This window comes from Eulemur rufifrons, chromosome 3 (genome assembly GCF_041146395.1).
Source record: "Eulemur rufifrons isolate Redbay chromosome 3, OSU_ERuf_1, whole genome shotgun sequence".
In the NCBI taxonomy this organism is placed as follows: domain Eukaryota; kingdom Metazoa; phylum Chordata; class Mammalia; order Primates; family Lemuridae; genus Eulemur; species Eulemur rufifrons.
In genome coordinates, this window is record NC_090985.1 from 59751910 (window position 1) to 59772759 (window position 20850).

The 20850-nt window shown below is 38.2% G+C and overlaps 1 protein-coding gene across 1 annotated transcript in view; it reads right to left on the reverse strand.

Annotated features, from left to right (window-relative positions):
* Window positions 1-20850, reverse strand: part of SPAG1 (sperm associated antigen 1) — a 66196-nt gene that overhangs the window by 19114 nt on the left and 26232 nt on the right. Inside the window, exons 9-13 of the mRNA XM_069465601.1 lie at window positions 18135-18352; window positions 8746-9020; window positions 6146-6256; window positions 5658-5996; window positions 5170-5269 (exon numbers count right to left, since the gene is read on the reverse strand). Coding sequence (XP_069321702.1) covers window positions 5170-5269; window positions 5658-5996; window positions 6146-6256; window positions 8746-9020; window positions 18135-18352 — 1043 coding nt within the window. The remainder of the gene's footprint in view (window positions 1-5169; window positions 5270-5657; window positions 5997-6145; window positions 6257-8745; window positions 9021-18134; window positions 18353-20850) is intronic.

The window sequence follows — 20850 nt, forward strand, 5'->3', positions numbered from 1 at the left end:
TTACTACAGTTCATTAGGATTTACTTACTGCAAAAGGGCTTTAAAAATAGACCAGAAGGAAATGAAGGAACTAAACATACAATGATTTCTTATAAGTCATCAATTTCATCTTGTAGTCTATGAAGTGTTTCCAATATCACTAAAGATATATTTTAAGGTTGTGTTCTTTGGTTTTGAAGTAACTGTTTAAAGCAATTTTGGTATTTAATGTACTTCATTATATTCTGAAATAAAACAATCAAAGAACCATACAGATGCTCAACTTACGATATGGTTACATCTTGATAAAGCCATCATAAATTGAAAATATCATAATTCAGAAAGGCATTCCAGAGAGTCTTTGGTCAAAGAATCACCAATGCTTGAAGACTGAAACCTTGTGGTTGTGTATCACTTTTACACCGTCGTAAAGTCAAAAAGTCGTAAGTTGGGGACCATCTGTATTTATAACTGAAAACTATCATAATGCTGGTTTTAACGGAATCACCTGAAGCTGTAAAGAAGTCTTCCATGCAGAACTCCTATGAAGAGCCTACTTTCTACATAATCTACTCACCAGCATCTGCACTAGATTGTCTACACTGGAGATTACAGGTTTGTTCTTTGTGATAACTCAAGATATAAGCAACTTTATATATCAAATATTTAACTTGCCTCAGGGAAAGCATGAGTGAGAAAGCATGCTTTGTTTAACTTGTTTTTTTCCAATAGTCTTAGAAATCTGCTGTCTATTCCTGTCTACAATTATTTGGCAAGGAAGAAGCACTGATAGGGTATCTGCTACATGCTAGTCACTGTAGACTTTCTCATCTGATCTTACAACAAACCTGTAAGGTAAATATTAGTATGTTCACTATGCAGGTGAGGAAATTGAGAGACACAGGGAGTGATGCGCCCACGTGTCAGTTCTTTCAAATGTGATTGTCACAAAGGCAAGTGCATCACCTGTCCTGAACACCATGACATTCCCAGTCCTAGAGCAACATCTAGGCCATAAAAGGCACTCAGCAAACTCCTGAGTGAACCCTCAGAGCCTACTCTCTTCCTCCTACACACACACAAAACACTGCAAATGAAGGAACTCTGAGTCATCTGCCACTCAGACTCCTCCACAGTTCTCCACATCACACAGATACTCAATTGTACTTGTGGGAGCCCTTCTGGACTTTGTCCCACAAAAGTTAAAAATGCTATTAAACCTGTCACTTCTCAGCCTTTTGCTAAGATCAAGTGGAAAAATGCTATTAAACCTAATTAGATTCATTTCTCTGAAAAATAGTTTTGCTCTAAGTATTAGGATTGTGAGTGATTTAAATGATATTCTTTGTATTGTGCTGATTTTTTTTAAGTTTTCTATAATAGGTATGTGTTACTTTTGCAATTAGTAAAAGTTATTTTAAAAATAAAATTAAAATCAAGTAAACATACTTAAATACTACGCCCAATAGATCTTTGGGCATCAGGAACTGTCACCTGCACCACTGCCTTAAATCTAGCTTAGCTTAATGCTCAGGGGATATTAACCCCATGACAGAGATTGTAAATGTGTCCCTCTCACAACCACATGACTCCCTTCACTTCACAGGGGACTTCCAACACCCGAGGTGTCATTTATCCAATCAAGATGACCCTGAGCCAAGCTTGGGATCTAAAACTGATGAGAAGATGCATTTAATTTTTAGTACTTTCTAGCCTAGCAAATTCAAGGTTTTGTTTTGGTTTTTTGTTTTTTCCTTTAACCACAATCCTGAAAATGAATATGAGCTTTTGAATGGAAATGCCATTAAGGAAAAAACCCACCCATTCATAAAAACAAGCCCAGGGGACTTTTAAGCCAGAGCTTACAAAAGAGGCTGTCCATTCAAGTTAACACAGTTAAAACCCTAAAGAGTCTTCTAGTTTTAAGTCTGTCAGAAAGTAGCAAAGATAAGCAAAAAAGCAAAGAATTACTAGGGTAACATTCATTTGTCTTTAGTCTGTCAAAATGCCTTCAATGGAAAGTTACCCCACGATTTTTTGGTGTGGTCTAAATAAACCAAAAAGGTTCTCTGACAGTTGGGAAAAGTAAAGATATTTTTTTAGCTGATAAACAATTATAAGGACAAAAAGTAATTTCTAGAATAATGGCTTTCAAACTTTTGCTCATGTCTCACCTGCAGGTCTAAAGAGAGCTGTGCAGATGCTGCGGCGAGGACGGCGGAAGTGCAAGTGCTTTCCACCCCCCACCCCCGCCCCAGTTCCTCAAAGGTCCCCTACTCACCCAAGGGTCACTATGCAAACACACCCACACTCCTCAGAGGTTAGATATTTAAAATCAAATAGTAGTTTTTCCCCAAAATACATAAAAAATTATTTTCATAGGTAGAAGTTTCTTGCTTTTCCTTTATTTTAAATTTTGCCCCCATGAGTTTTCTTTTTCAATGTTTGACTACTGATACCTCTTGTCTGGTAATAAGAGCTCATGGAACTTCCCAAAGAGCAAAGATAATTAACTGAAAAACTAAAAAATAAGCCTCCTTTAGTAGGCCGGGCGCGGTGGCTCACGCCTGTAATCCTAGCACTCTGGGAGGCCGAGGTGGGCGGATCGTTTGAGCTCAGGAGTTCGAGACCAGCCTGAGCAAGAGCGAGACCCCATCTCTACTAAAAATAGAAAGAAACTATATGGACAGCTAAAAATATATATAGAAAAAATTAGCCGGGCATGGTGGTGCATGCCTGTAGTCCCAGCTACTCGGGAGGCTGAGACAGGAGGATCGCTTAAGCTCAGGAGTTTGAGGTTGCTGTGAGCTAGGCTAACGCCACGGCACTCACTCTAGCCTGGGCAACAGAGTGAGACTCTGTCTCAAAAAAAAAAAATAAATAAATAAATAAATAAAAAATAAGCCTCCTTTAATATGTATGCAATCTTTTTGAGGTGAAAGAGAAAACACAGTCATATTTTCTGCTAATACATTATTCCTAATTCATATAAATGTAAATACATCCATATTTCAACAGGTTCACAAAAGCACATCATGGCTTCTCTGGCTTTAAAACAAGCTTGAGAATCACTGCTTTAGAGTAAAATCACACTCTACTGGGCATTACCTCCACGCCCAGTGCTGGGACTCTTAGGCCAGCTATCAAAGAAAACATCTAAGTAGGTCGGTCTCTATGGAGGTCAGCACCGACCAGCACAGCCAGATTCCTTGGCCTAGAACACAGCTCTTATCTAAGAACAAGCTACCCAAATTGACACCCACCTCCCTCATTGGCAGGCCATCTCCTGCTTTCCCACAGGACAAGCCCCCATCCTGGACTCCTGGGACACCATGGCTAGAGTCCCATTCCTGACTTCCTCCTGGGTCTATGTTATTTTAGCCAGAAAATGTCCACCCCCCTGTCACTAAAGGACAAAGTGAATCCATTGTTTTGCAGCAGCCTTAACTGTAGGGGTCTGAAGTTTTAACTAAAGAATTTTAACCTCACTCACTGTGGGGAAGGCCTAAGACAAATCCAAGGGCAATGGAGTAAATATCAGAAACAGACATAGCTGAAAGGATGTTGGCTGCAAATCACCACGTGCCTAGTAGCCAACAAATTCACATGGTCTTCTCAGTTCATTATGAGCCATGGTAAATATGTTTAAGAATTTTCTGGGAAAGGAAAAAAGCCCAGATTTGTGGCATTTGCCAGTTTTCATGGTATTAAATGGTATCCTACCATGGCAGATTTCAAGCAATCAACTTGACATCAACCAGAATCTTGAAAATGTAACAGCTAGTTAGTGTGACTCAGCATAACCATGAACAGGGTCTAAAGTCAGGGCAAAGAGAATATAAATATTATATATTTTTATTTTGCATTTGAATATATAAAATTGGCAAAAAATCCAAATGCTTCAAGGCCTTCTTTTTAAACCACAGGCATGTATACAAGCAAGCTTTACCTAGATAAACTGATACTGCCAATGAAATAAATAATAAATTGCTCACCTTATCAACAGAGTGTCCATATAATTCACTGTCCAAACTGCGGGGTAATATTAATAATTATATGAGACAACAGGAGTAAATCTGGACTGTTAGTCAAACCAGGACATAACTTCTTATTTTTCAGATGTACTAATAGTAGCTTCTTACCAAAAGGCTTCTGAAGCAGGCTTATTATTGATACTTAATGATAAAAGAAAACTATGTTTTATTTATGTAAATATATTTATCCATCCAGACAGGTAATTTATTAAGTATCACGGGTAACTACTGTGCTTCAAGGAGTAGAAAGCTGTATAAGACATGGTTTCTATAGTTAACAATAATATATAGTTTCAAATAGCTAAAAGAAGAATAGTGAATGTTCCCAACACAAAGAAATGATAAACATCCAAGATGATGGATATGCTACTTACCCTGATCTAGTCATTAAATATTATGTGTCAAAACACCATTATATAGCCCATAAATATGTTCGATTATTTTATGTCAATTAAAAAAGAAAGGAAAGACACAGTTCCTGACCTCAAGGAGTTTAAATCCACTGCAGTGGATAACACAGGACCTACAGGTGTGACGAAGTGTCACTGCAGGTGTTACAGATCTGAGATGACCAGGAAGCTTAGGGCACTCAGGAAGGCAGAGAGGAGGGTCAGCTGAGGAGAGATTTCAGAAGCCAAGATGTGCAGAGGGCACTACAGACATTGGGGACAATGAGGGCAAGGCCTCAGAGAACAGGGCGAGTGTAAGGAAGTGGTCCAGTGGACCAAATGGGAGCAAAAATTTGTTTGGGGGGCAACATGGTGACAGAGAAGTTTACAATTATCTGGAAGACAATACTGAGCCATTAAAGGCCTGTTTGAAACAATCTGAGCAAAATAATGCTTCAGGAAACATTATTCTGATGCCACAGTGGATTGGAACTAGTTATCAGGCTTTTCCGGTAGTCTAGGAGTGATATGAAAAGAGCATGAATTAGGGTGGTAGCAGTAGAAACGAAAAAAGCTTGCACAATCTTCTATAAGTGTCTTCGTATGTCTGAGAGAGGAGAATTTATGATTTTTAAGTATTAACATACTGTAAAACTGTTTTAAGAAATTAGAACCATATGCAGAAAATTTAGGAGGATATTGAACATTGCATTCATCACAATGACATTATAACAATCTCTTGACAAACCTGAAAACGTGCAGTTTACCTGTTACAATCTTGAATGCAGCCACTGCAGTTTCCTTCTTTTAGGTAACATGCTGCTCTATTTGAATATAAGATACTTAGATCATCTGCACTTTCACTTCCTAAAATCACATTTAATTAAATACAGTTAAAATCCATTAGCAAGATCACAGTTCACCAGAATTGCAAGAGTGACGTCTCCAGTGGCACTGCAGTCCTAGAGACTGCTGATCATGCAGAGCTCCGAGGAGCTATGCCCGCAATGGCCACAGAGGGAAAGCCCTCAGGGACAGATGCAAACACGCCAGGCCGGGCACATGCTCTGCATTCCAAGGTATTGTTCACGGAGGTCAAGTCGCACAGCGCCCTTAATCACCAGGAAGGAATGCACAGATGCAAGGCCTGTCATTCAAGAGGCGGCTTGTGACTCTCCCGCGGGGGCCCCCTTAGGTCCGGTGACCTGCCGCAGCCCGACGGGCCTGGGGACGTCGCGGGGCGCAGCACACCTACCTCCGGGCTCCAGCTGCGCTATCGCCGCCGAGTACTTGCCGGCCGCCTCGGCGAACTGCCCACCCTTGAACAGCTCGTTGCCCTGGGTCTTCAGGCTGGCGGGGCCGGCCGGGGCTGCGGGCGGCGGCGCGGGGGGGTCCCCAGCGCCCGGCCCGCTGCCTGGGTGCCTGTTGGCGCCACCGCCCGCCGTCGCCGAGGCCCGCGGCCGGCCTCGCTTGTCCGCGCCGGCGCCCGCCGCCCGGCCCCGCCGCGGCGCGCCCCTGGCCTGCCGCTTGCCGCCCTCGGCTTTGCCCGTCAGCTTCTTCTGGATGTTGCCCATGGCGTGCGGCTCGGCGGCCTCTGTGGGGAAGTGGGTGCGGGAAGTGAGTGTTTGCATCATCAGGAGAAACTACCGCGGAGGCCGCGGGGGTGCCCGGCGCAGGGGGCGGTCTCGCGGGGGAAGCCGGGCCGGCGCTACCCCCGCGGGCGGAGCCCGGCGGCTTCCCGACCTCCAGGGGCACTTACGCGGCCCCCGGGGTCCCTGCGGCTTCCTGAGGACACGGTGCTGCGGCTCCGGACTGAAGCCAACCCTGTGTTTAACTCCTCCAGCGCCGGAAGGTCTTGTGACGTGAAAACCGGCATTTCAAACCATTCCCTGCATCAGGCCATACCTGCTCAGGTAGATCTTACAGAATGCGTACTTTCTCATTCCATTTACAATTTATGAATGAATACTAAAACTTACTAAAACTTGATGAATACAGTAACCGCACCCAAGGTTGGGAGAACTCTTTCCTTATTTTAAAGGAATAGGAGGAAAAGATTTGGAAAAAAATGTCAAAGTGATTTTTAAGTCATTTTAAAGTGAATTTAGCAAAGAAGTCACATAAGATAGGTACCTAATTTTTAAACTTAACAGGAGTTTTAAAAACAGCAAATTCTCCATCCCAATGCCTAATTCAAACTAAAAATTCCTTTGATTTTGATTGAAAGATTTCAGGTATTAATAGCTTTAGTAATTGATTATTGAATCTACTATTTTTAAGTATGAAAATGATGTATTAATATTTTATTGATTGTATCAATATTTAACACAAAGCAACTAATCATTTCAAAGCACTGTTAAAAAGCACTTAAATAGGCCGGGCGCGGTGGCTCACGCCTGTAATCCTAGCACTCTGGGAGGCCGAGGCGGGTGGATTGCTCAAGGTCAGGAGTTCGAGACCAGCCTGAGCGAGACCCCGTCTCTACTAAAAATAGAAAGACATTATATGGACACCTAAAAATCTATATAGAAAAAATTAGCCGGGCATAGTGGCGCATGCCTGTAGTCCCAGCTACTCGGGAGGCTGAGGCAGTAGGATCGCTTAAGCCCAGGAGTTTGAGGTTGCTGTGAGCTAAGCTGACGCCACGGCACTCACTCTAGCCTGGGCAACAAAGTGAGACTCTGTCTCAACAAAAAAAAAAAAAAAAAAAAAAAAAAGCACTTAAATACAGAGATTTCCAAGCTTTCTCTTTTAACAAATTCTAATCCGATTCTTAATGATTTTTCATTCTTGTCCATAAATGGGAAAGCCAAGATTTAAAGCACAAAGGGAGAATAGAAAACCACAATTATCTAAGTGAAAATCAGTGAGATCACCTTGAGTATAAAAACACATTAATTAATATAGTTTTCTACACAGCAGAATCACATCCAATTTGGATCTCTAACCAAAAGAGGTTTAATTATTAAAACAATAAAAAGATTTTGTTATAGAGATAAATCCCTGGATGGGACCCAGTAAGATTAGAGCAAGGCTCCAGTTTTCAACTGATATCTGCTACTCAAGTCCTCAACTGGAAACTGGATGAAAGTACAAATCAGTGTCAGTAGAAACAGTGGTCAATGTATTATTTTTAATCCCCTTGCATGGTATCCCCTCATGTTTGACGAATACTATCATTAAATAGCTGTTTATTTAAAACTTAATATGAGTCAAGACCATTACATACATATTCATTAATCCTGATACCAGGGATTATCATTCCCACTTTATAAACAAGGCAACAGAGACACAAAGAAAAAGCTAAGGAAGGAACAAACCAACATAACCCAGATTTGAACTGAATGCAAAGCTTTCTCCCAAACATCAGCAACAAGAAAAGGATGCCCTTTTTCACCAATGTTATTGAACAGTATACTAGAAGTTGTAGCCTGATATATTAGGCAAGAAAATGAAATAAAGGGTATCCATATTGGAAAGGAAGAAGTAAAACTATCTCTATTCATAATGACATGATCCTATATATATAGAAAATCCCAAAGAATCCACCCTCCCTCCCAAAAAACCCTATTAGAGCAAAAAACAAATTTAGCTAAGTTACAAAGTATAAGATGAACACATAAAAATCAGTAATCAAAACAGTATGGTGCTGGCATAAAGACATACACTTGGGCCAATGGAATGGTGAAGAACAGGAATTGATAGTAGGAAAATGTGTGCTCTCTTTGATTCTAACTGATGCTATTCGCTTCTGTGACTATGCTTGCTTTTAGTTGTTTGATAAATATAGTTAATTAGAATGAAAAACAGGGATAAGAGCAAAGGTAACTCCATGATAGGCTAGGCTTCCTGGATGTGAGAAGCTAACAGCCTAGTTCTGCTTCTGTATATATGGCTTGCTGGCTTGGTGCTTAGCATAAGTGGAGCCATGGCAGTCTTCACTAAAATAACTGCAAGTTACTTCCTGATAAAGGGCTGGAGAGTCCAGGGGCCCTCCAACCAACTAAGTAGATAAGAAGAGCAAGACGTGATCAGTGCATGAACGGCTTGTGCAGGGCGTGTGTTCCCAGTATCGCTTGTAACCAAAAACTAGAAGGTATGCAACAACATCCCCCCTTCCCCGTCGGAGACCCTCCTCTTCCCCTAAATGACGTTAACTACAACTGGCACCAGTGCGAAAAGCCCAAAGCTTAGAGTCAACCAATCAGGAGCCAACGCGATCAGCCACTTCTAAAAAAGAACAAATAAACTAAAGGGGGATGGAGTGCAGACCAGTATGTCGTGTGCAGTGTTGTGTTGTGTGAAAACTAGCATACAGAAAAGTATAAAAGCTTAACCTTTACCCCAGGGCAGGGTCCTGGTTCGTGGAGAGGCCACTGCATTGGCACTCTGGGACTTGGATCCTAGCTCTCGGGCTAGCCAATAAACTCCTTTGCCTTTTGCAGCCTCGGTGACTCTGCCTCTCTGTTCCTGGGGCCGAGGGGAACCGGCTCTAACAATGGTACTGAAAGTCCAGAAATACACCCATACATCTATGGCCAACTGCTTGGCAAGGGTGCCACATCTATTCAATAGGGAAAGTACAGTTTCCTTAACAAAAGAACTGGATTTCCACGTACTAAAAACAAACGAAAAACAAAACAGAAAACTAACTAACAAAACCAAGTTGGACACTTATCGCACACCATATTTAAAATTAATCAAAATGGATCAATGACCTAAATATGAGAGCTAAAATCACAAAAATCTTAGAAGAAAACATAGGGGTAAATCTTTATGATCTTAGATTTGACAATGGATTCTTATATATGATGCCAAAAGCAAAAGCAACAAAAGAAAAAAATAGTTAATTACACATCAAAATTAAAAACTTTTGTGCATGAAAGGGATTATCAAGAAACTAAAAAGACAACCCACAGAATGGGAGGAATATTTACAAATTTACAAATCAAAATTTATAAATCATATGTATCATAACCCCAATTATTGGATTATTTCCCTGAGGACTAATTATATTGACTAGTCCTCAGGGAAATGCAAATCAAAACCATAAGGAGATACTACTTCACACCCCCTAGGATGGCTATAATCAAAAAAGGCAGACAATAACAAGTGTTGTCATGAATGTGGAGCAACTGGAACTCTCATACATTGCTGAGGGGAATGTAAAATGGTGTAGCCATTTTGGAAAACAATCTGCAGTTCCTCAAAAAGTTAAACATAGAGTTACTATATAACCCAACAATTCCACTCCCAAATATATACCCAAGAAAATTTAAAACATCTGTTCATACAAAAATTTGTACATAAATGTCCATGACAGCATTATTCATAATGGCCAAAAAATGGACAAACAACCCAATTGTCTATCAACTGATAAAGAAAATGTGACATCATTCATATAATGCAGTATTATTTATACATAAAAAGGAATGAAATACTGATACATGCTGCAACTTAGATGAGCCTTGAAAACATTATGTTAAGTGAAAGAAGACAGACACAAAAGACTACATATTGTATGATTTCATTTACATGAAATATTCGGAATAAGCAAATCCATAGTGACAAGAGTAGATTAGTGGTTGCCAGGGGCCAGGGAAAGTGTAATATGGGGAGTAATTGCCAATGGGTATGAGATTTCTACACTTGATCTTAGCCAAAAGTTCGAGAGGCAATGGGTGTGAGATTTCTTTTGGGGATGATAAAAATGTTCTGGAACTAGATAGCAGTAATAGTTGTATAACTTGTGAATATACTAAAATTCACTGAATTTGAAAAGGATGAATTTTATGATATATGAAATCTATCTATCTATCTATCTATATATATTAAAGAATCCTTATTTCACCTCACCCTTGAAAACAAAGGGTACTCTCTTTTTCCATCTTGGCCAATGTAATAGGAGAAAAAATAATGTATATTTAATTTTCATTTTCACTAGAAATAAAAAATTCATTGACCATTGGTATTTCTTCATTAGTGATTTGTCTGTTCATGTGTTTTGCCCACTTTTATACAGGTTCTTCATTCTTTTCTTATTGTTTTCTAAAAAGTTTTCATGTTATAAAGTTATCAATACTTTGCCATTTTTCCTAGTTTGTCATTTACTTTTTAGATTTTTTTATGGCACCTATGATATACATTTTTCATTTTTACATAGTTAAAATTATTCACCTTTCTCTTTACGATTTTCTCTATTATTTAACTCTTAGAAGTCCTTGTGTAATTCCTGCCAATTCTAGGACAAGAGAGATATTTATCTATTTATATATTTTATTCTTTTGTTTGTGAGTAACTGTTTAATTTTCTTAGATTTCATTTTAAGTGGAAAATAAGCAACAGTACTGCCAAGGGGGTTAAATGCTCATTTTTTCCCTCTGTTTCTCATAGACTCTGTAAAGAGACAGATGGAATAAATACCAAAGTCCCTGACAGCTACAGTGTATGATGATGGCCACTCCTAAGTGATCTCTACTGGGGAAGGAAAACACAAATAGATGAGGAGCTTCCAAGAGAAAGCCCACAAACTCAAATCCCCAGACCTAATCATCCTGGCAAATTAGGCAGGTATTTCTTAACATTAGTCCTTAGAAGGAGAGGTGAAAAAAGCCTGTCAGTTGTCTTACCTCAGTCCCTGACACAGGGTAGGTGCTCACTAATTGTCGGTTGTTAAATTAAATACATTGGTTATCTTATACTTCAGTCTGGATGAACTGGGCCTGGCCAGCTGGAGGGGAGCTCATGAAGGAGCAGTGTTATCAGCCAACATTACAAAACACTAAAACACTAATTGATGCCTTTTTCCATGGCCCCGGGGGCTCCCTGGAACAGACCCCATAATGACCAAGAATTCTTTCTTGGAATGTGGTGAGATGGAAAAGCATATGCAAAGATTCCAAATTGATAACTTCCCTCTGTGCTTTAACATTACTTTCCTAAAAGTGAGTGGGGTTACTTCTCTCATGTCCAAGGCTCTAGACCTCTTTTTGTACTACACCTAATAATGTAACTTGGTAGAGGTGAGCATAAGCTAGTTCAATTGATTTCATTTCTTCTTAGGCTGAAAAGATTACTTCTGAATTTCCAGCTATTTATTCCAACTCATCTTGATTTGCTTTCCTGATAAAAGGGAACTTATTGGTCTTAATATATAAATATATATATATATATATATATATTTTTTTTTTTTTCTTTTTGGTAAGAGATGAGGTCTTGCTATGTTGCCTAGATGTGGCTCAAACGATCCTCCTGTTTCAGTCTCCCAAGCTCCTGAGTAGCTGCAACTATAGGCACACACCACTGCACCCAGCTTAAAATTTATATACTTTCTATCGAGACATTTTGGGTATCTGAATCTTATATATTTTATGTATTCCCTAATCTACAAAATAATTATGAAGGAGCAGGACATGAATGACAGGATCAGAATGGTTCTCTTAAAGCTCTGGCTGTCTGGAGAGCTGAGTGGGAATATTGCTTCTCTATGGGACTCCCCTTAAAGATAACTGCTTAATTCAAAGAGCAATATTTTATCAATCTGTTAAATGATATTATACTATAACAATCCTGATTCAGATTTCTTTTCTTTCCTTCCTTTTTTTTTTTTTTTTTTGAGACAATGTCTCACTCTGTCATCCAGGTTAGAGTAGAGTGGCACAATCATAGCTCTCACTGAAGCTTCAACTCCTGGGCTCAAGTGATCCTCCTGACTCAGCCTCCCAAGTAGCTGGGACCACAGGCGTGGGCCACCATGCCCGGCTAATTTTTTTAAAAAATTTTTGTAGAGATGGGAGTCTCACTATGTTGTTCAGGTTGGCCTTGAACTTCTGGCCTCAAGGGATTCTCCTGCCTTGGCCTCCCAAAGTGATAGGATTATAGGTATGAACCATTGCAGCTGGCCCTGACTCAGATCTCTAATCACAGAAGTAGTATTAGTGAATTTTTAAAAATGATTAGCCCCTCTTGTTTGTTTATCTCTATTTGTGAGGAGGACCTTTTAGTTTCAAAAATGATCACGCTAGTCCCTAACTTACTTGCTCATCAGCATAGGTTCAGCTTCTCATTAGACTTCTTGGTACATCAGTGAGCATAAGAGTGGATAAATACCAAATTATATCTGTTTCTTTGACAAGGTAGCCTGGGTTTTATAAAACATGTACTCTCTTAGTTGGCATCCAGTAACCACTTTTAGGAGAGAGACTTTGGACTCACTCAGATTTGGGGCTATATCCCAACCACATGCACAACCTGTGCAAATGTGGCAAGTAACTTAACCTTTCTAAGTTGTTATTGCCTAATCTACAAGAGTATGGATAGTTAACAGGTTCCTTGAAGATTAAAAAAAATAAAATATGTAAAGTACATCCATAGTTCTTCAAATGTGCTAATCATTTTTTAAAAATAGTATTAATAGGACAGTTCCAGCTAAGATGGAGTAAACATATTCCATTCTGTCTCTAAATAAACCCTGAATAAACTAAAAACCTGGGACAGAATTCATGGAACAGCTACACAAGGACACTGAAAAGTAAGTGGTAGCAGGCAGATTGGGGAAAGAAACTTGAAATACCCCCAGTCCAGCAGTGAGTTTCTCATTTTTCTTTCCTCTGGTATCTCCTGGCCTGGATTCAAAAGTAGCCTGAAACCCAGCACTGTGCACTTAGTGTGGACAGAAAAAGCTTCAGGAGAAGCTCTCTACTATTTATCTGAAACAAAAAGACAGCTGACCCTTGTGGGAGAGAGAGTTGAGAATTCCCTGTTTCCTTTTGGTTTGGTTTGTTTTTCGATTCCCTCCCATCCCGGCCCTCAGGCAGTCGGTCCAACAGGCTGTTACAGTGGCAGTGGCAGCCAAGCAGGCACCTAAAACTTTGAGGGAGGGCAGCTCTTATCTCTGGCCAGAGAAACTGTAGTCCCAACAATGTCAGGGGACTCCTCATTGCTTATTTTCTCACTCTATCTGTAAGGCTGGTGGCGGGCACCCCTCCCCTCTCAAATGGAGCCCCTCTTACTCCTCCATACCTGCCCTAAAGCTGAAACAAAGAAATTCCTCACTCTTCCCGCCGAAACCTTCCCTCCAGAGAAACTCCCATCCCCCACCCCTAAAAACGTATATAAGCCCACCCAGACTTCTGGGCAGGGTGGCTTCTCTGATTCCACTCGTGGGACTAGGGGGCTCGCCCGGTCCCTCTCTTGGGACCCATTACCCCCACCCGGGAGCACCTCAATAAAGCCTCTTTACTTATCCCTTTCAACTCTGCTCGTCTTTCTTTCTCTGGCACTGGACACTCCGTTCTTAAAACCTTATGCAGGCCGGGCGCGGTGGCTCACGCCTGTAATCCTAGCACTCTGGGAGGCCGAGGCGGGTGGATCGCTCAAGGTCAGGAGTTCGAGACCAGCCTGAGCAAGAGCGAGACCCCGTCTCTACTAAAAATAGAAAGAAATTATATGGACAACTAAAAATATATATATAGAAAAATTAGCCGAGCATAGTGGCGCATGCCTATAGTCCCAGCTACTCGGGAGGCTGAGGCAGGAGGATCGCTTGAGCCCAGGAGTTTGAGGTTGCTGTGAGCTAGGCTGACGCCACGGCACTCACTCTAGCCTGGGTAACAAAGTGAGACTCTGTCTCAAAAAAAAAAAAAAAAAAAAACAAAAAACAAAAAACCTTATGCTATCCTCTTGCTGCTTAGTCCTGGGGGCACACAGCCATAAGAAGTGCATAGAATGAAAAAATTAAAGGCCAGACTTTCTAGCCAGAGGAAGAAGAAGGGAAACCTCTGGGAGCCAGAAAGTATAGGGAAGCTTACAAAGAAGAGGGAAGGCAAGAAAATAATTACATAAAATTGTATATGAACTCCTGGGCTCACCTTTCAGGTGATCATATGCATAAATCTGACCCTAAACATCTCAATTTTTGAGACCTAAATTATGAGTAAAGACCACTGTCCAGGCCCCAGCTGGTCACTGCAGAGCACAAGTGGGACAGATCCAAATAGCACTGCAAAGATTTTGAAAAGTATACTGTCATTAAAACCATATTCCACAGAAGTCAGGTAGAAAATTAATACCCCAACCTAACCAAATTGTTCAACTGCTAAAAAAAAAAAAAAAAAATTCTCCACAGAATTTAAACAGGACTGAAAATGTCATAACTTAATATTCAAAATTGTGAGCATATAGTCCAAAATTACTTGACAAATGAGGAACAAAGAAAATCTCAACGTTTGGCAAGGGAAAAAAGACAAACTCTAGATAACACAGATGTTGTGAATTCTCCAACAAAGACTTTAAAGTGACTATTATAACCATGCTCCGAGAAATAAAGTCAAACACACTTGAGATGAATAGAAAGATTAAAAATCTTTGCAGAGAAATAGAATTTTTTTTAAAACATGTAAATTTTAGAATGAAAAAATATAATAAGCAAAATTTAAAAATTCAGTGAATGGGTACAATAGCAGCATTGAGAAGACAGAGAAAATGTTGGTGAATTTACATATAAATTATTCAATCTGAACAATAGAGAGAAAAAAATTGAAAGGAAAAAAAAGAACAGAGGCTCAAGGACTTGTAGGATAACACTAAATGGCCTAACAATTGTGTTATAACAGCCCCAGTAGGAGAGGAGAAATAGTGTTGCTCAGAAAAAAATATTTGAAGAAATAATGGCAGACAATTTCCAAAATCTGGTAAAGACATAAATTTATAGATTCAAGAAGCTCACATCCAGGAGAGGTCTCTGACTCTCTTCTAGTTCTAAGGGGTGCCTGATTTATGAATCAATCTTTCACAGAGAGGAGAGGAGTAGAGAGGAGAGGAGAGCGGAGGAGAGGAGAAGCGAGGGGAGGCGAGGGAAAGGGAGGGGAAGGGAGGGGAGGGGAGAAAGTAAAAGAAAGAAAGAAAGAAAAGAAAACAAAGGAAGGAAGGAAGGAAGGAAAGAAAGAAAGGGTAGAGTCCAGTATTTCTCATGAACACAGATGTACAAATCCTCTACAAACTATTGGCAAATAAAATCTAGCAATATATGAAAAGAATAATACATCATGATCAATGAAGTTTATCCCAAGAATTCAAGGCTGGCTCAACATTCAAAAATCAATCAAGGTAATCTAATATATTAACAGATTACAGAGGAAAAACCACATGATAAAATCAATTGATGGCAGAAAAAGCATTTGAAAAAATTCAACATCAATTCTAAGACTTAATTATAAAGCTATACTATATTAATCAAGACACTGTGGTACTGACACAGGAATAGACACACAGACCAGTGGAAAGAATGGAGTTTAGAATTAGATTCTACTGGCCATGCAAATGTGGTTGTGGGATTTTTTTTTTTACAAAGGTGCAAAGGCAATTCAAAGAGTAAGGAGAGTTTTCAACAAATCATTTTGGAACAATTGGATATCCATATGCAAAAAATTAAATTCAATCTAATCCTCACTCTTCATATAAAAATTAACTCAGAATTGACATATATCTAAATGTAAAATATAAAACTATAAAACTTTGAAAAGAATACATATAATAAAAGCTTCATGACTTTGAGTTAGGCAAAATGTTCTTAGATATAACATAAAAAGCACAGACCATAAAAACAAACTGGAAAAAATGGACTCCAACAAAATTAAAAACTTTTTTTCTGTGAAAGACACTGTTAAAAGAATGAAAAAACAAGCCATAGACAGGAAAAAAAAATATTTGCAAATCTTATAACAAAGGACTTGCATTGAAAATATAAAAAGAAATCTCAAAACCAAACAGTAAGAAAACAACAATCCAATTAAAAAAATTGATGGAATAATTTGAACAGACACTTCACTAAAAATGGTATAGAGACAGCAAATGAGCACATGAAATGACGTTCACCATGATTAGACATTAGGAAAATGCAAATTAAAACCATAATGAGAAACCACCACACACCTAATAGAATGGGTAAAAAAGAAAAAAAAAATGGACAATACCAAATGCTAGCAAGGATGTGAAGCAACTAGAACTCTCATATGTTGCTAATGGCAATGCAAAAAGGTACAGCTGCTCTGGAAAACAGTTTGGTCATAAGTTAAACATACACTTGCCAAATGACCCAGCAATCCCGCTGTTAGGTACTTAATATTTACCCAAGGAAAATAAAAACGTATGTTCACACAAACCTGCACATGATGTTTAGAGCAGCTATATTCATGATTACCAAATACTGGAAACAAGCTGAATGTCCTTGAACAGGTGAACAGATAAACTTCAGTACATCCATATGATGGAATTATACTGTATTGCTACTCAGCAATACAAAGGAAAAAACCAATGATACATACAACTATATGAATGAATCTCAGTGACATGCTAAGTAAAGGAAGCTAGTCTCAAAAGGTTACAAACTCTCTGATTCCATTTATATGACATTCTGGAAAAGGGAAAACAAAAGTTTGATCTGTTCTCTGTTCAACCAAGAGTTGGGGTTAAGGAAGGATTTGACTAACAGGAAAGCAAGAAGGAGGTAAAAAAATCATCCAAAACAGTCATGAAATTGCTCTGCATCCTGACTGTGGTGATACACGAAATTGTACGTGTGTTAGAACTGTATACTAAGAAAAGTCCATTTTTACTACAGGTAAAATTTTAAAACAATAATTTAAAAATAGTAGCAATTAATATAGTTTATACTTCATCTTGCCCCAGATATGATTTAAAATGATTTCCTTTAACTGTAAGACATTTGGCTAACTGTGTTAAGCTAAATATAAACCTGAAGAAGAACGTCTTTCTGCCAGAACTTAAAATCAGGCTGAAAGGTGAGCTTCAATCCTTGAAAAACTGGTTACCTTAATTTCTCCTTTTTTTATCCTTTTGATGCACTCTGTTCCTTCCCAGCTCTCTGGTGTGCTCTTCCTCTGTCTCTTCCTCTACCTCCCTCCCTCCTTTTTGGTTCCTTTGTCTTTATTCTATCTTAACTGATCATATTTTAATCTGATGTGTACACTTTATATTTTTCTCATTAATTTTTTAAAACTTATACTTCTTGTTCTTCATTTTTTAAAAAGTTGCATGAACTGAATATTTTATATTTCTCTCTCAAAATTATTCTGTCAAATTACTTACATGTTGATTTTTTTACTTGTGAATGATTTTCAAAATTGATTATTTTCCCCCTGTTGCTCAGGGGTTCTCAAGAAGGAGGGAAAAGTTTTTATGTCCTGGTCAAATGAGGAGGCAAATCTTGCCCCTCAAAAGTGACATAATTCCAATGTTTTATATTATGAAGATGAAGCTTTATCTAGTCTAGATTCTCTTTTTAAAATTATTTCAAAAATGAAATTGTACTTATTTCTTTTCTGTGTTTAAAAATTTTTTTGACAGGCACACACAGCAATTTTCCAGTAATGCATTCATTTTAGTCATATAAATAGAGCTAGCCACACCCACTTGGAAAACAATGCATTTGCTGCCACCAAGTAGACATATACAAAACAGTCACCTAAGAGAGATTTCTAAGGTTGACTTGCAAATGGCCTGTGTCACATCAGACACAGCCATTTACATTTAAAAGTGATAATCAGGGATTCAATTGAGCACTAGAAAAAGGTGACAGGTTAAGAAAGAAATGGGTTTGAGAGATTGTGTTCAGCTGTATTAAAAGGATGAGCTAAACTTGCTTGTGGATTCACAGGCAAAGTTAGATAAAGTTTGGTAGACTAAGAATTTCTGTACAAATAAAAATTCGAGCCAGCTTATCATATAAAAAGGCAGTTCTTTACATAACCAAAATAGAAAAAATGTTTTACTGTCATCTCCACTGCCATCTTCATGTTTTCCTCCATCGTCCTTTCCACCTTCATCTTCGGAGTTTTCTACTTCCTGAATAACCATCCTTTTCCCTTTGGTTTGAGTCTTAGATGCAGGTTCAGAATTTTTCAGATCTCTTTCAACCTCTGACAAGGTTTTCTGCAACATAATCACCATATTAAATGTTTTCCTTTAATAAAAAAACCATTTTCAGGTAAAAATATAAAGATATTAAAAATTAATAAAGATAACTAAGATAAGGCTTTTTTGGTGGTGTACTTTCTTTTTCAAAGCAACTTCATTGCTTTGTTTGATTGCAATCATATATGTCCACTGTAAAAAGAAAAAAAAAAACTGAGATTAACAAGTATAAAAAAGTAAAAAAAAAAATCAGTGGAAATCTTGCCACTCGGATAACACTACTGACATTTTGGATCATCTTCCTAGGTATGTTTGTATGCACATATACACAGAGATATATAGTTTTATATAAATTAAATCATGCTATACTTGCTGTTTTCTAAAATGTTGAAAGTTCTGAAATATTTTATGCCAACTAAAATGCCAAGTATATATATAAAACCACTTTCCTTTCCCCTCTCATTTTTAACAGCTTTATTGAGGTATAATTAATATAAACTGCACACACTTAAAGTACACAAGTTGATAGGTTTTGACAAAATAATAAACATACTCATCACTTCCAAATGTTTCTTCCTGTCTCTTTGTAATACCTCCCTCTCACCTCTCCCTACAACCACTATTCTTTTTGTCATAATGACAGATTAGTTTGTATTTTCTACAATTTTACATAAATAGAATTATATTGTATATATCTTTTTTGTCTGACTTCTTTAACTAAGAATAACTATTTTGAAACCCATCCATGACTATGTGTGTGTCAATAGTTCATTCCTCTCTATTGCTCATAGTATGTTCACCTGCTAATGGACATTTTAGACTGTTTTCAGGCCTTGGCAATTACAAATAAAACTACTATGAACATTTGTGCATAAGTCTTTGTATAAACATATACTTGCACTTTTCTTGGGTAAATACATAGGAGTGAAATGGCTGGATTATATGGTAGGTATATGTTTTTATGTTTAAGTTTTTAAGAAACCACCAAACTGTTTTCCAAAGTGGTGGTATCATTTTATATTCCCAAGAATTTCAGTTCTTCTATGTTCTTGACAACTCTTGGTATGGTCAGTCTTTTTAATTTTAGGTATTTTAACAATGTGTATAGTGGTATCTACTTGAGGTTTTAAGTTTACATTTCTCTAATGACTAATGATATTGAGCATCTTTTTTTTTTTTTTTAAATATTAAGGGAATACAAATGTTGCTGGTTACATGGATCGCTTTTGTAATGCTTGAGTCACGGCTATAGGTATGCCCATCACCCAAATAGTGTTTACTGTACCTATTAGGTAGGTTTCTGCCCTTCACCTCCTCTACTCCCCACTGCTTGATTTCCACTGAGTTTTACTTTCCTCTGTGCACATGTGTGCTCATCAGTTAGTTCCAATTTAATAATGAGTACATGTGGGGTTTGTTTTTCCAATCTTGAGATACTTCACTTGGGATAATGGTCTCCAGTTCCATCCAAATTGTTGCCAAAAGGCATTAATTCATCCTTTTATGGCTGAGTAGTACTCCATGGTATACATACACCACATTTTATTAATCCACTCATGAATTGATGGGCACTTGGGTTGATTCCACATCTTTGCAATTGTGAATTGTGCTGCAATAAACATTCAAGTGCAGGTGTCTTTTTGATAGAAAGACTTCTTTTCTTTTGGATATTCAGTAGTGGAATTGCTGGATCGAATGGTAGGTCTACTTTTAGTTCTTTGAGGAATCTTCATAATGTTTTCCATAGGGGTTGTACTAATTTGCAGTCCCACCAACAGTGTATAAATGTTCCATTCTCTCTGCATCTATGCCAGCATCTATTGTTTTTGGACTTTTTAATAAAAAGGCATTCTTAGAGGGGTAAGGTGATATCTCATTGTGGCTTTAATTTGCATTTCTCTGATTATTAGTGACGTTGAGCATATTTTCATATGTTTCTTGGCCATTTGTCTATCTTCTTTTGAAAAGCTTCTGTTCACGTTTTTTGCCCACCTTTTAACAGGGTTGTTTGTTTTTTTTCCTCACTGATTTGCTTGAGTTCTTTGTAGATTCTGGTTATTAGCCTTTTATCGGATACATAACTTATGAATATTTTCTCCTGTTCTGTAGGTTGTCTGTTTGCTCTGTTGATTGTGTCCTTAGCTGTGCAGAAGCAGCTTTTTAGTTTAATCAAATCCAGTTTATTTATTTTTGTTGTTACTGTGATTATCACTGGGGTCTTATTCATAAATTCTTTGCCTCGGCCAATATCTAGAAGAGTTTTTCCTACATTTTCCTCTAGAATTCTTATGGTTTCATGCCTTACATTTAAGTCTCTTATCCATCTTAAATTAATTTTTGTGAGTCGTGAGAGATAGGGATCCAGTTTCATTCTCTGCATGTGGCTATCCAATTTTCTCAGCACCATTTATTGAATAGGGTTTTTTTCCCCAGTGTACAATGTTATCTGTTTTATAAAAGATCAGTTGGCTATAGGTAGGTAATTTTATATATCTGGGTTCTCTATTTTTTGTTCC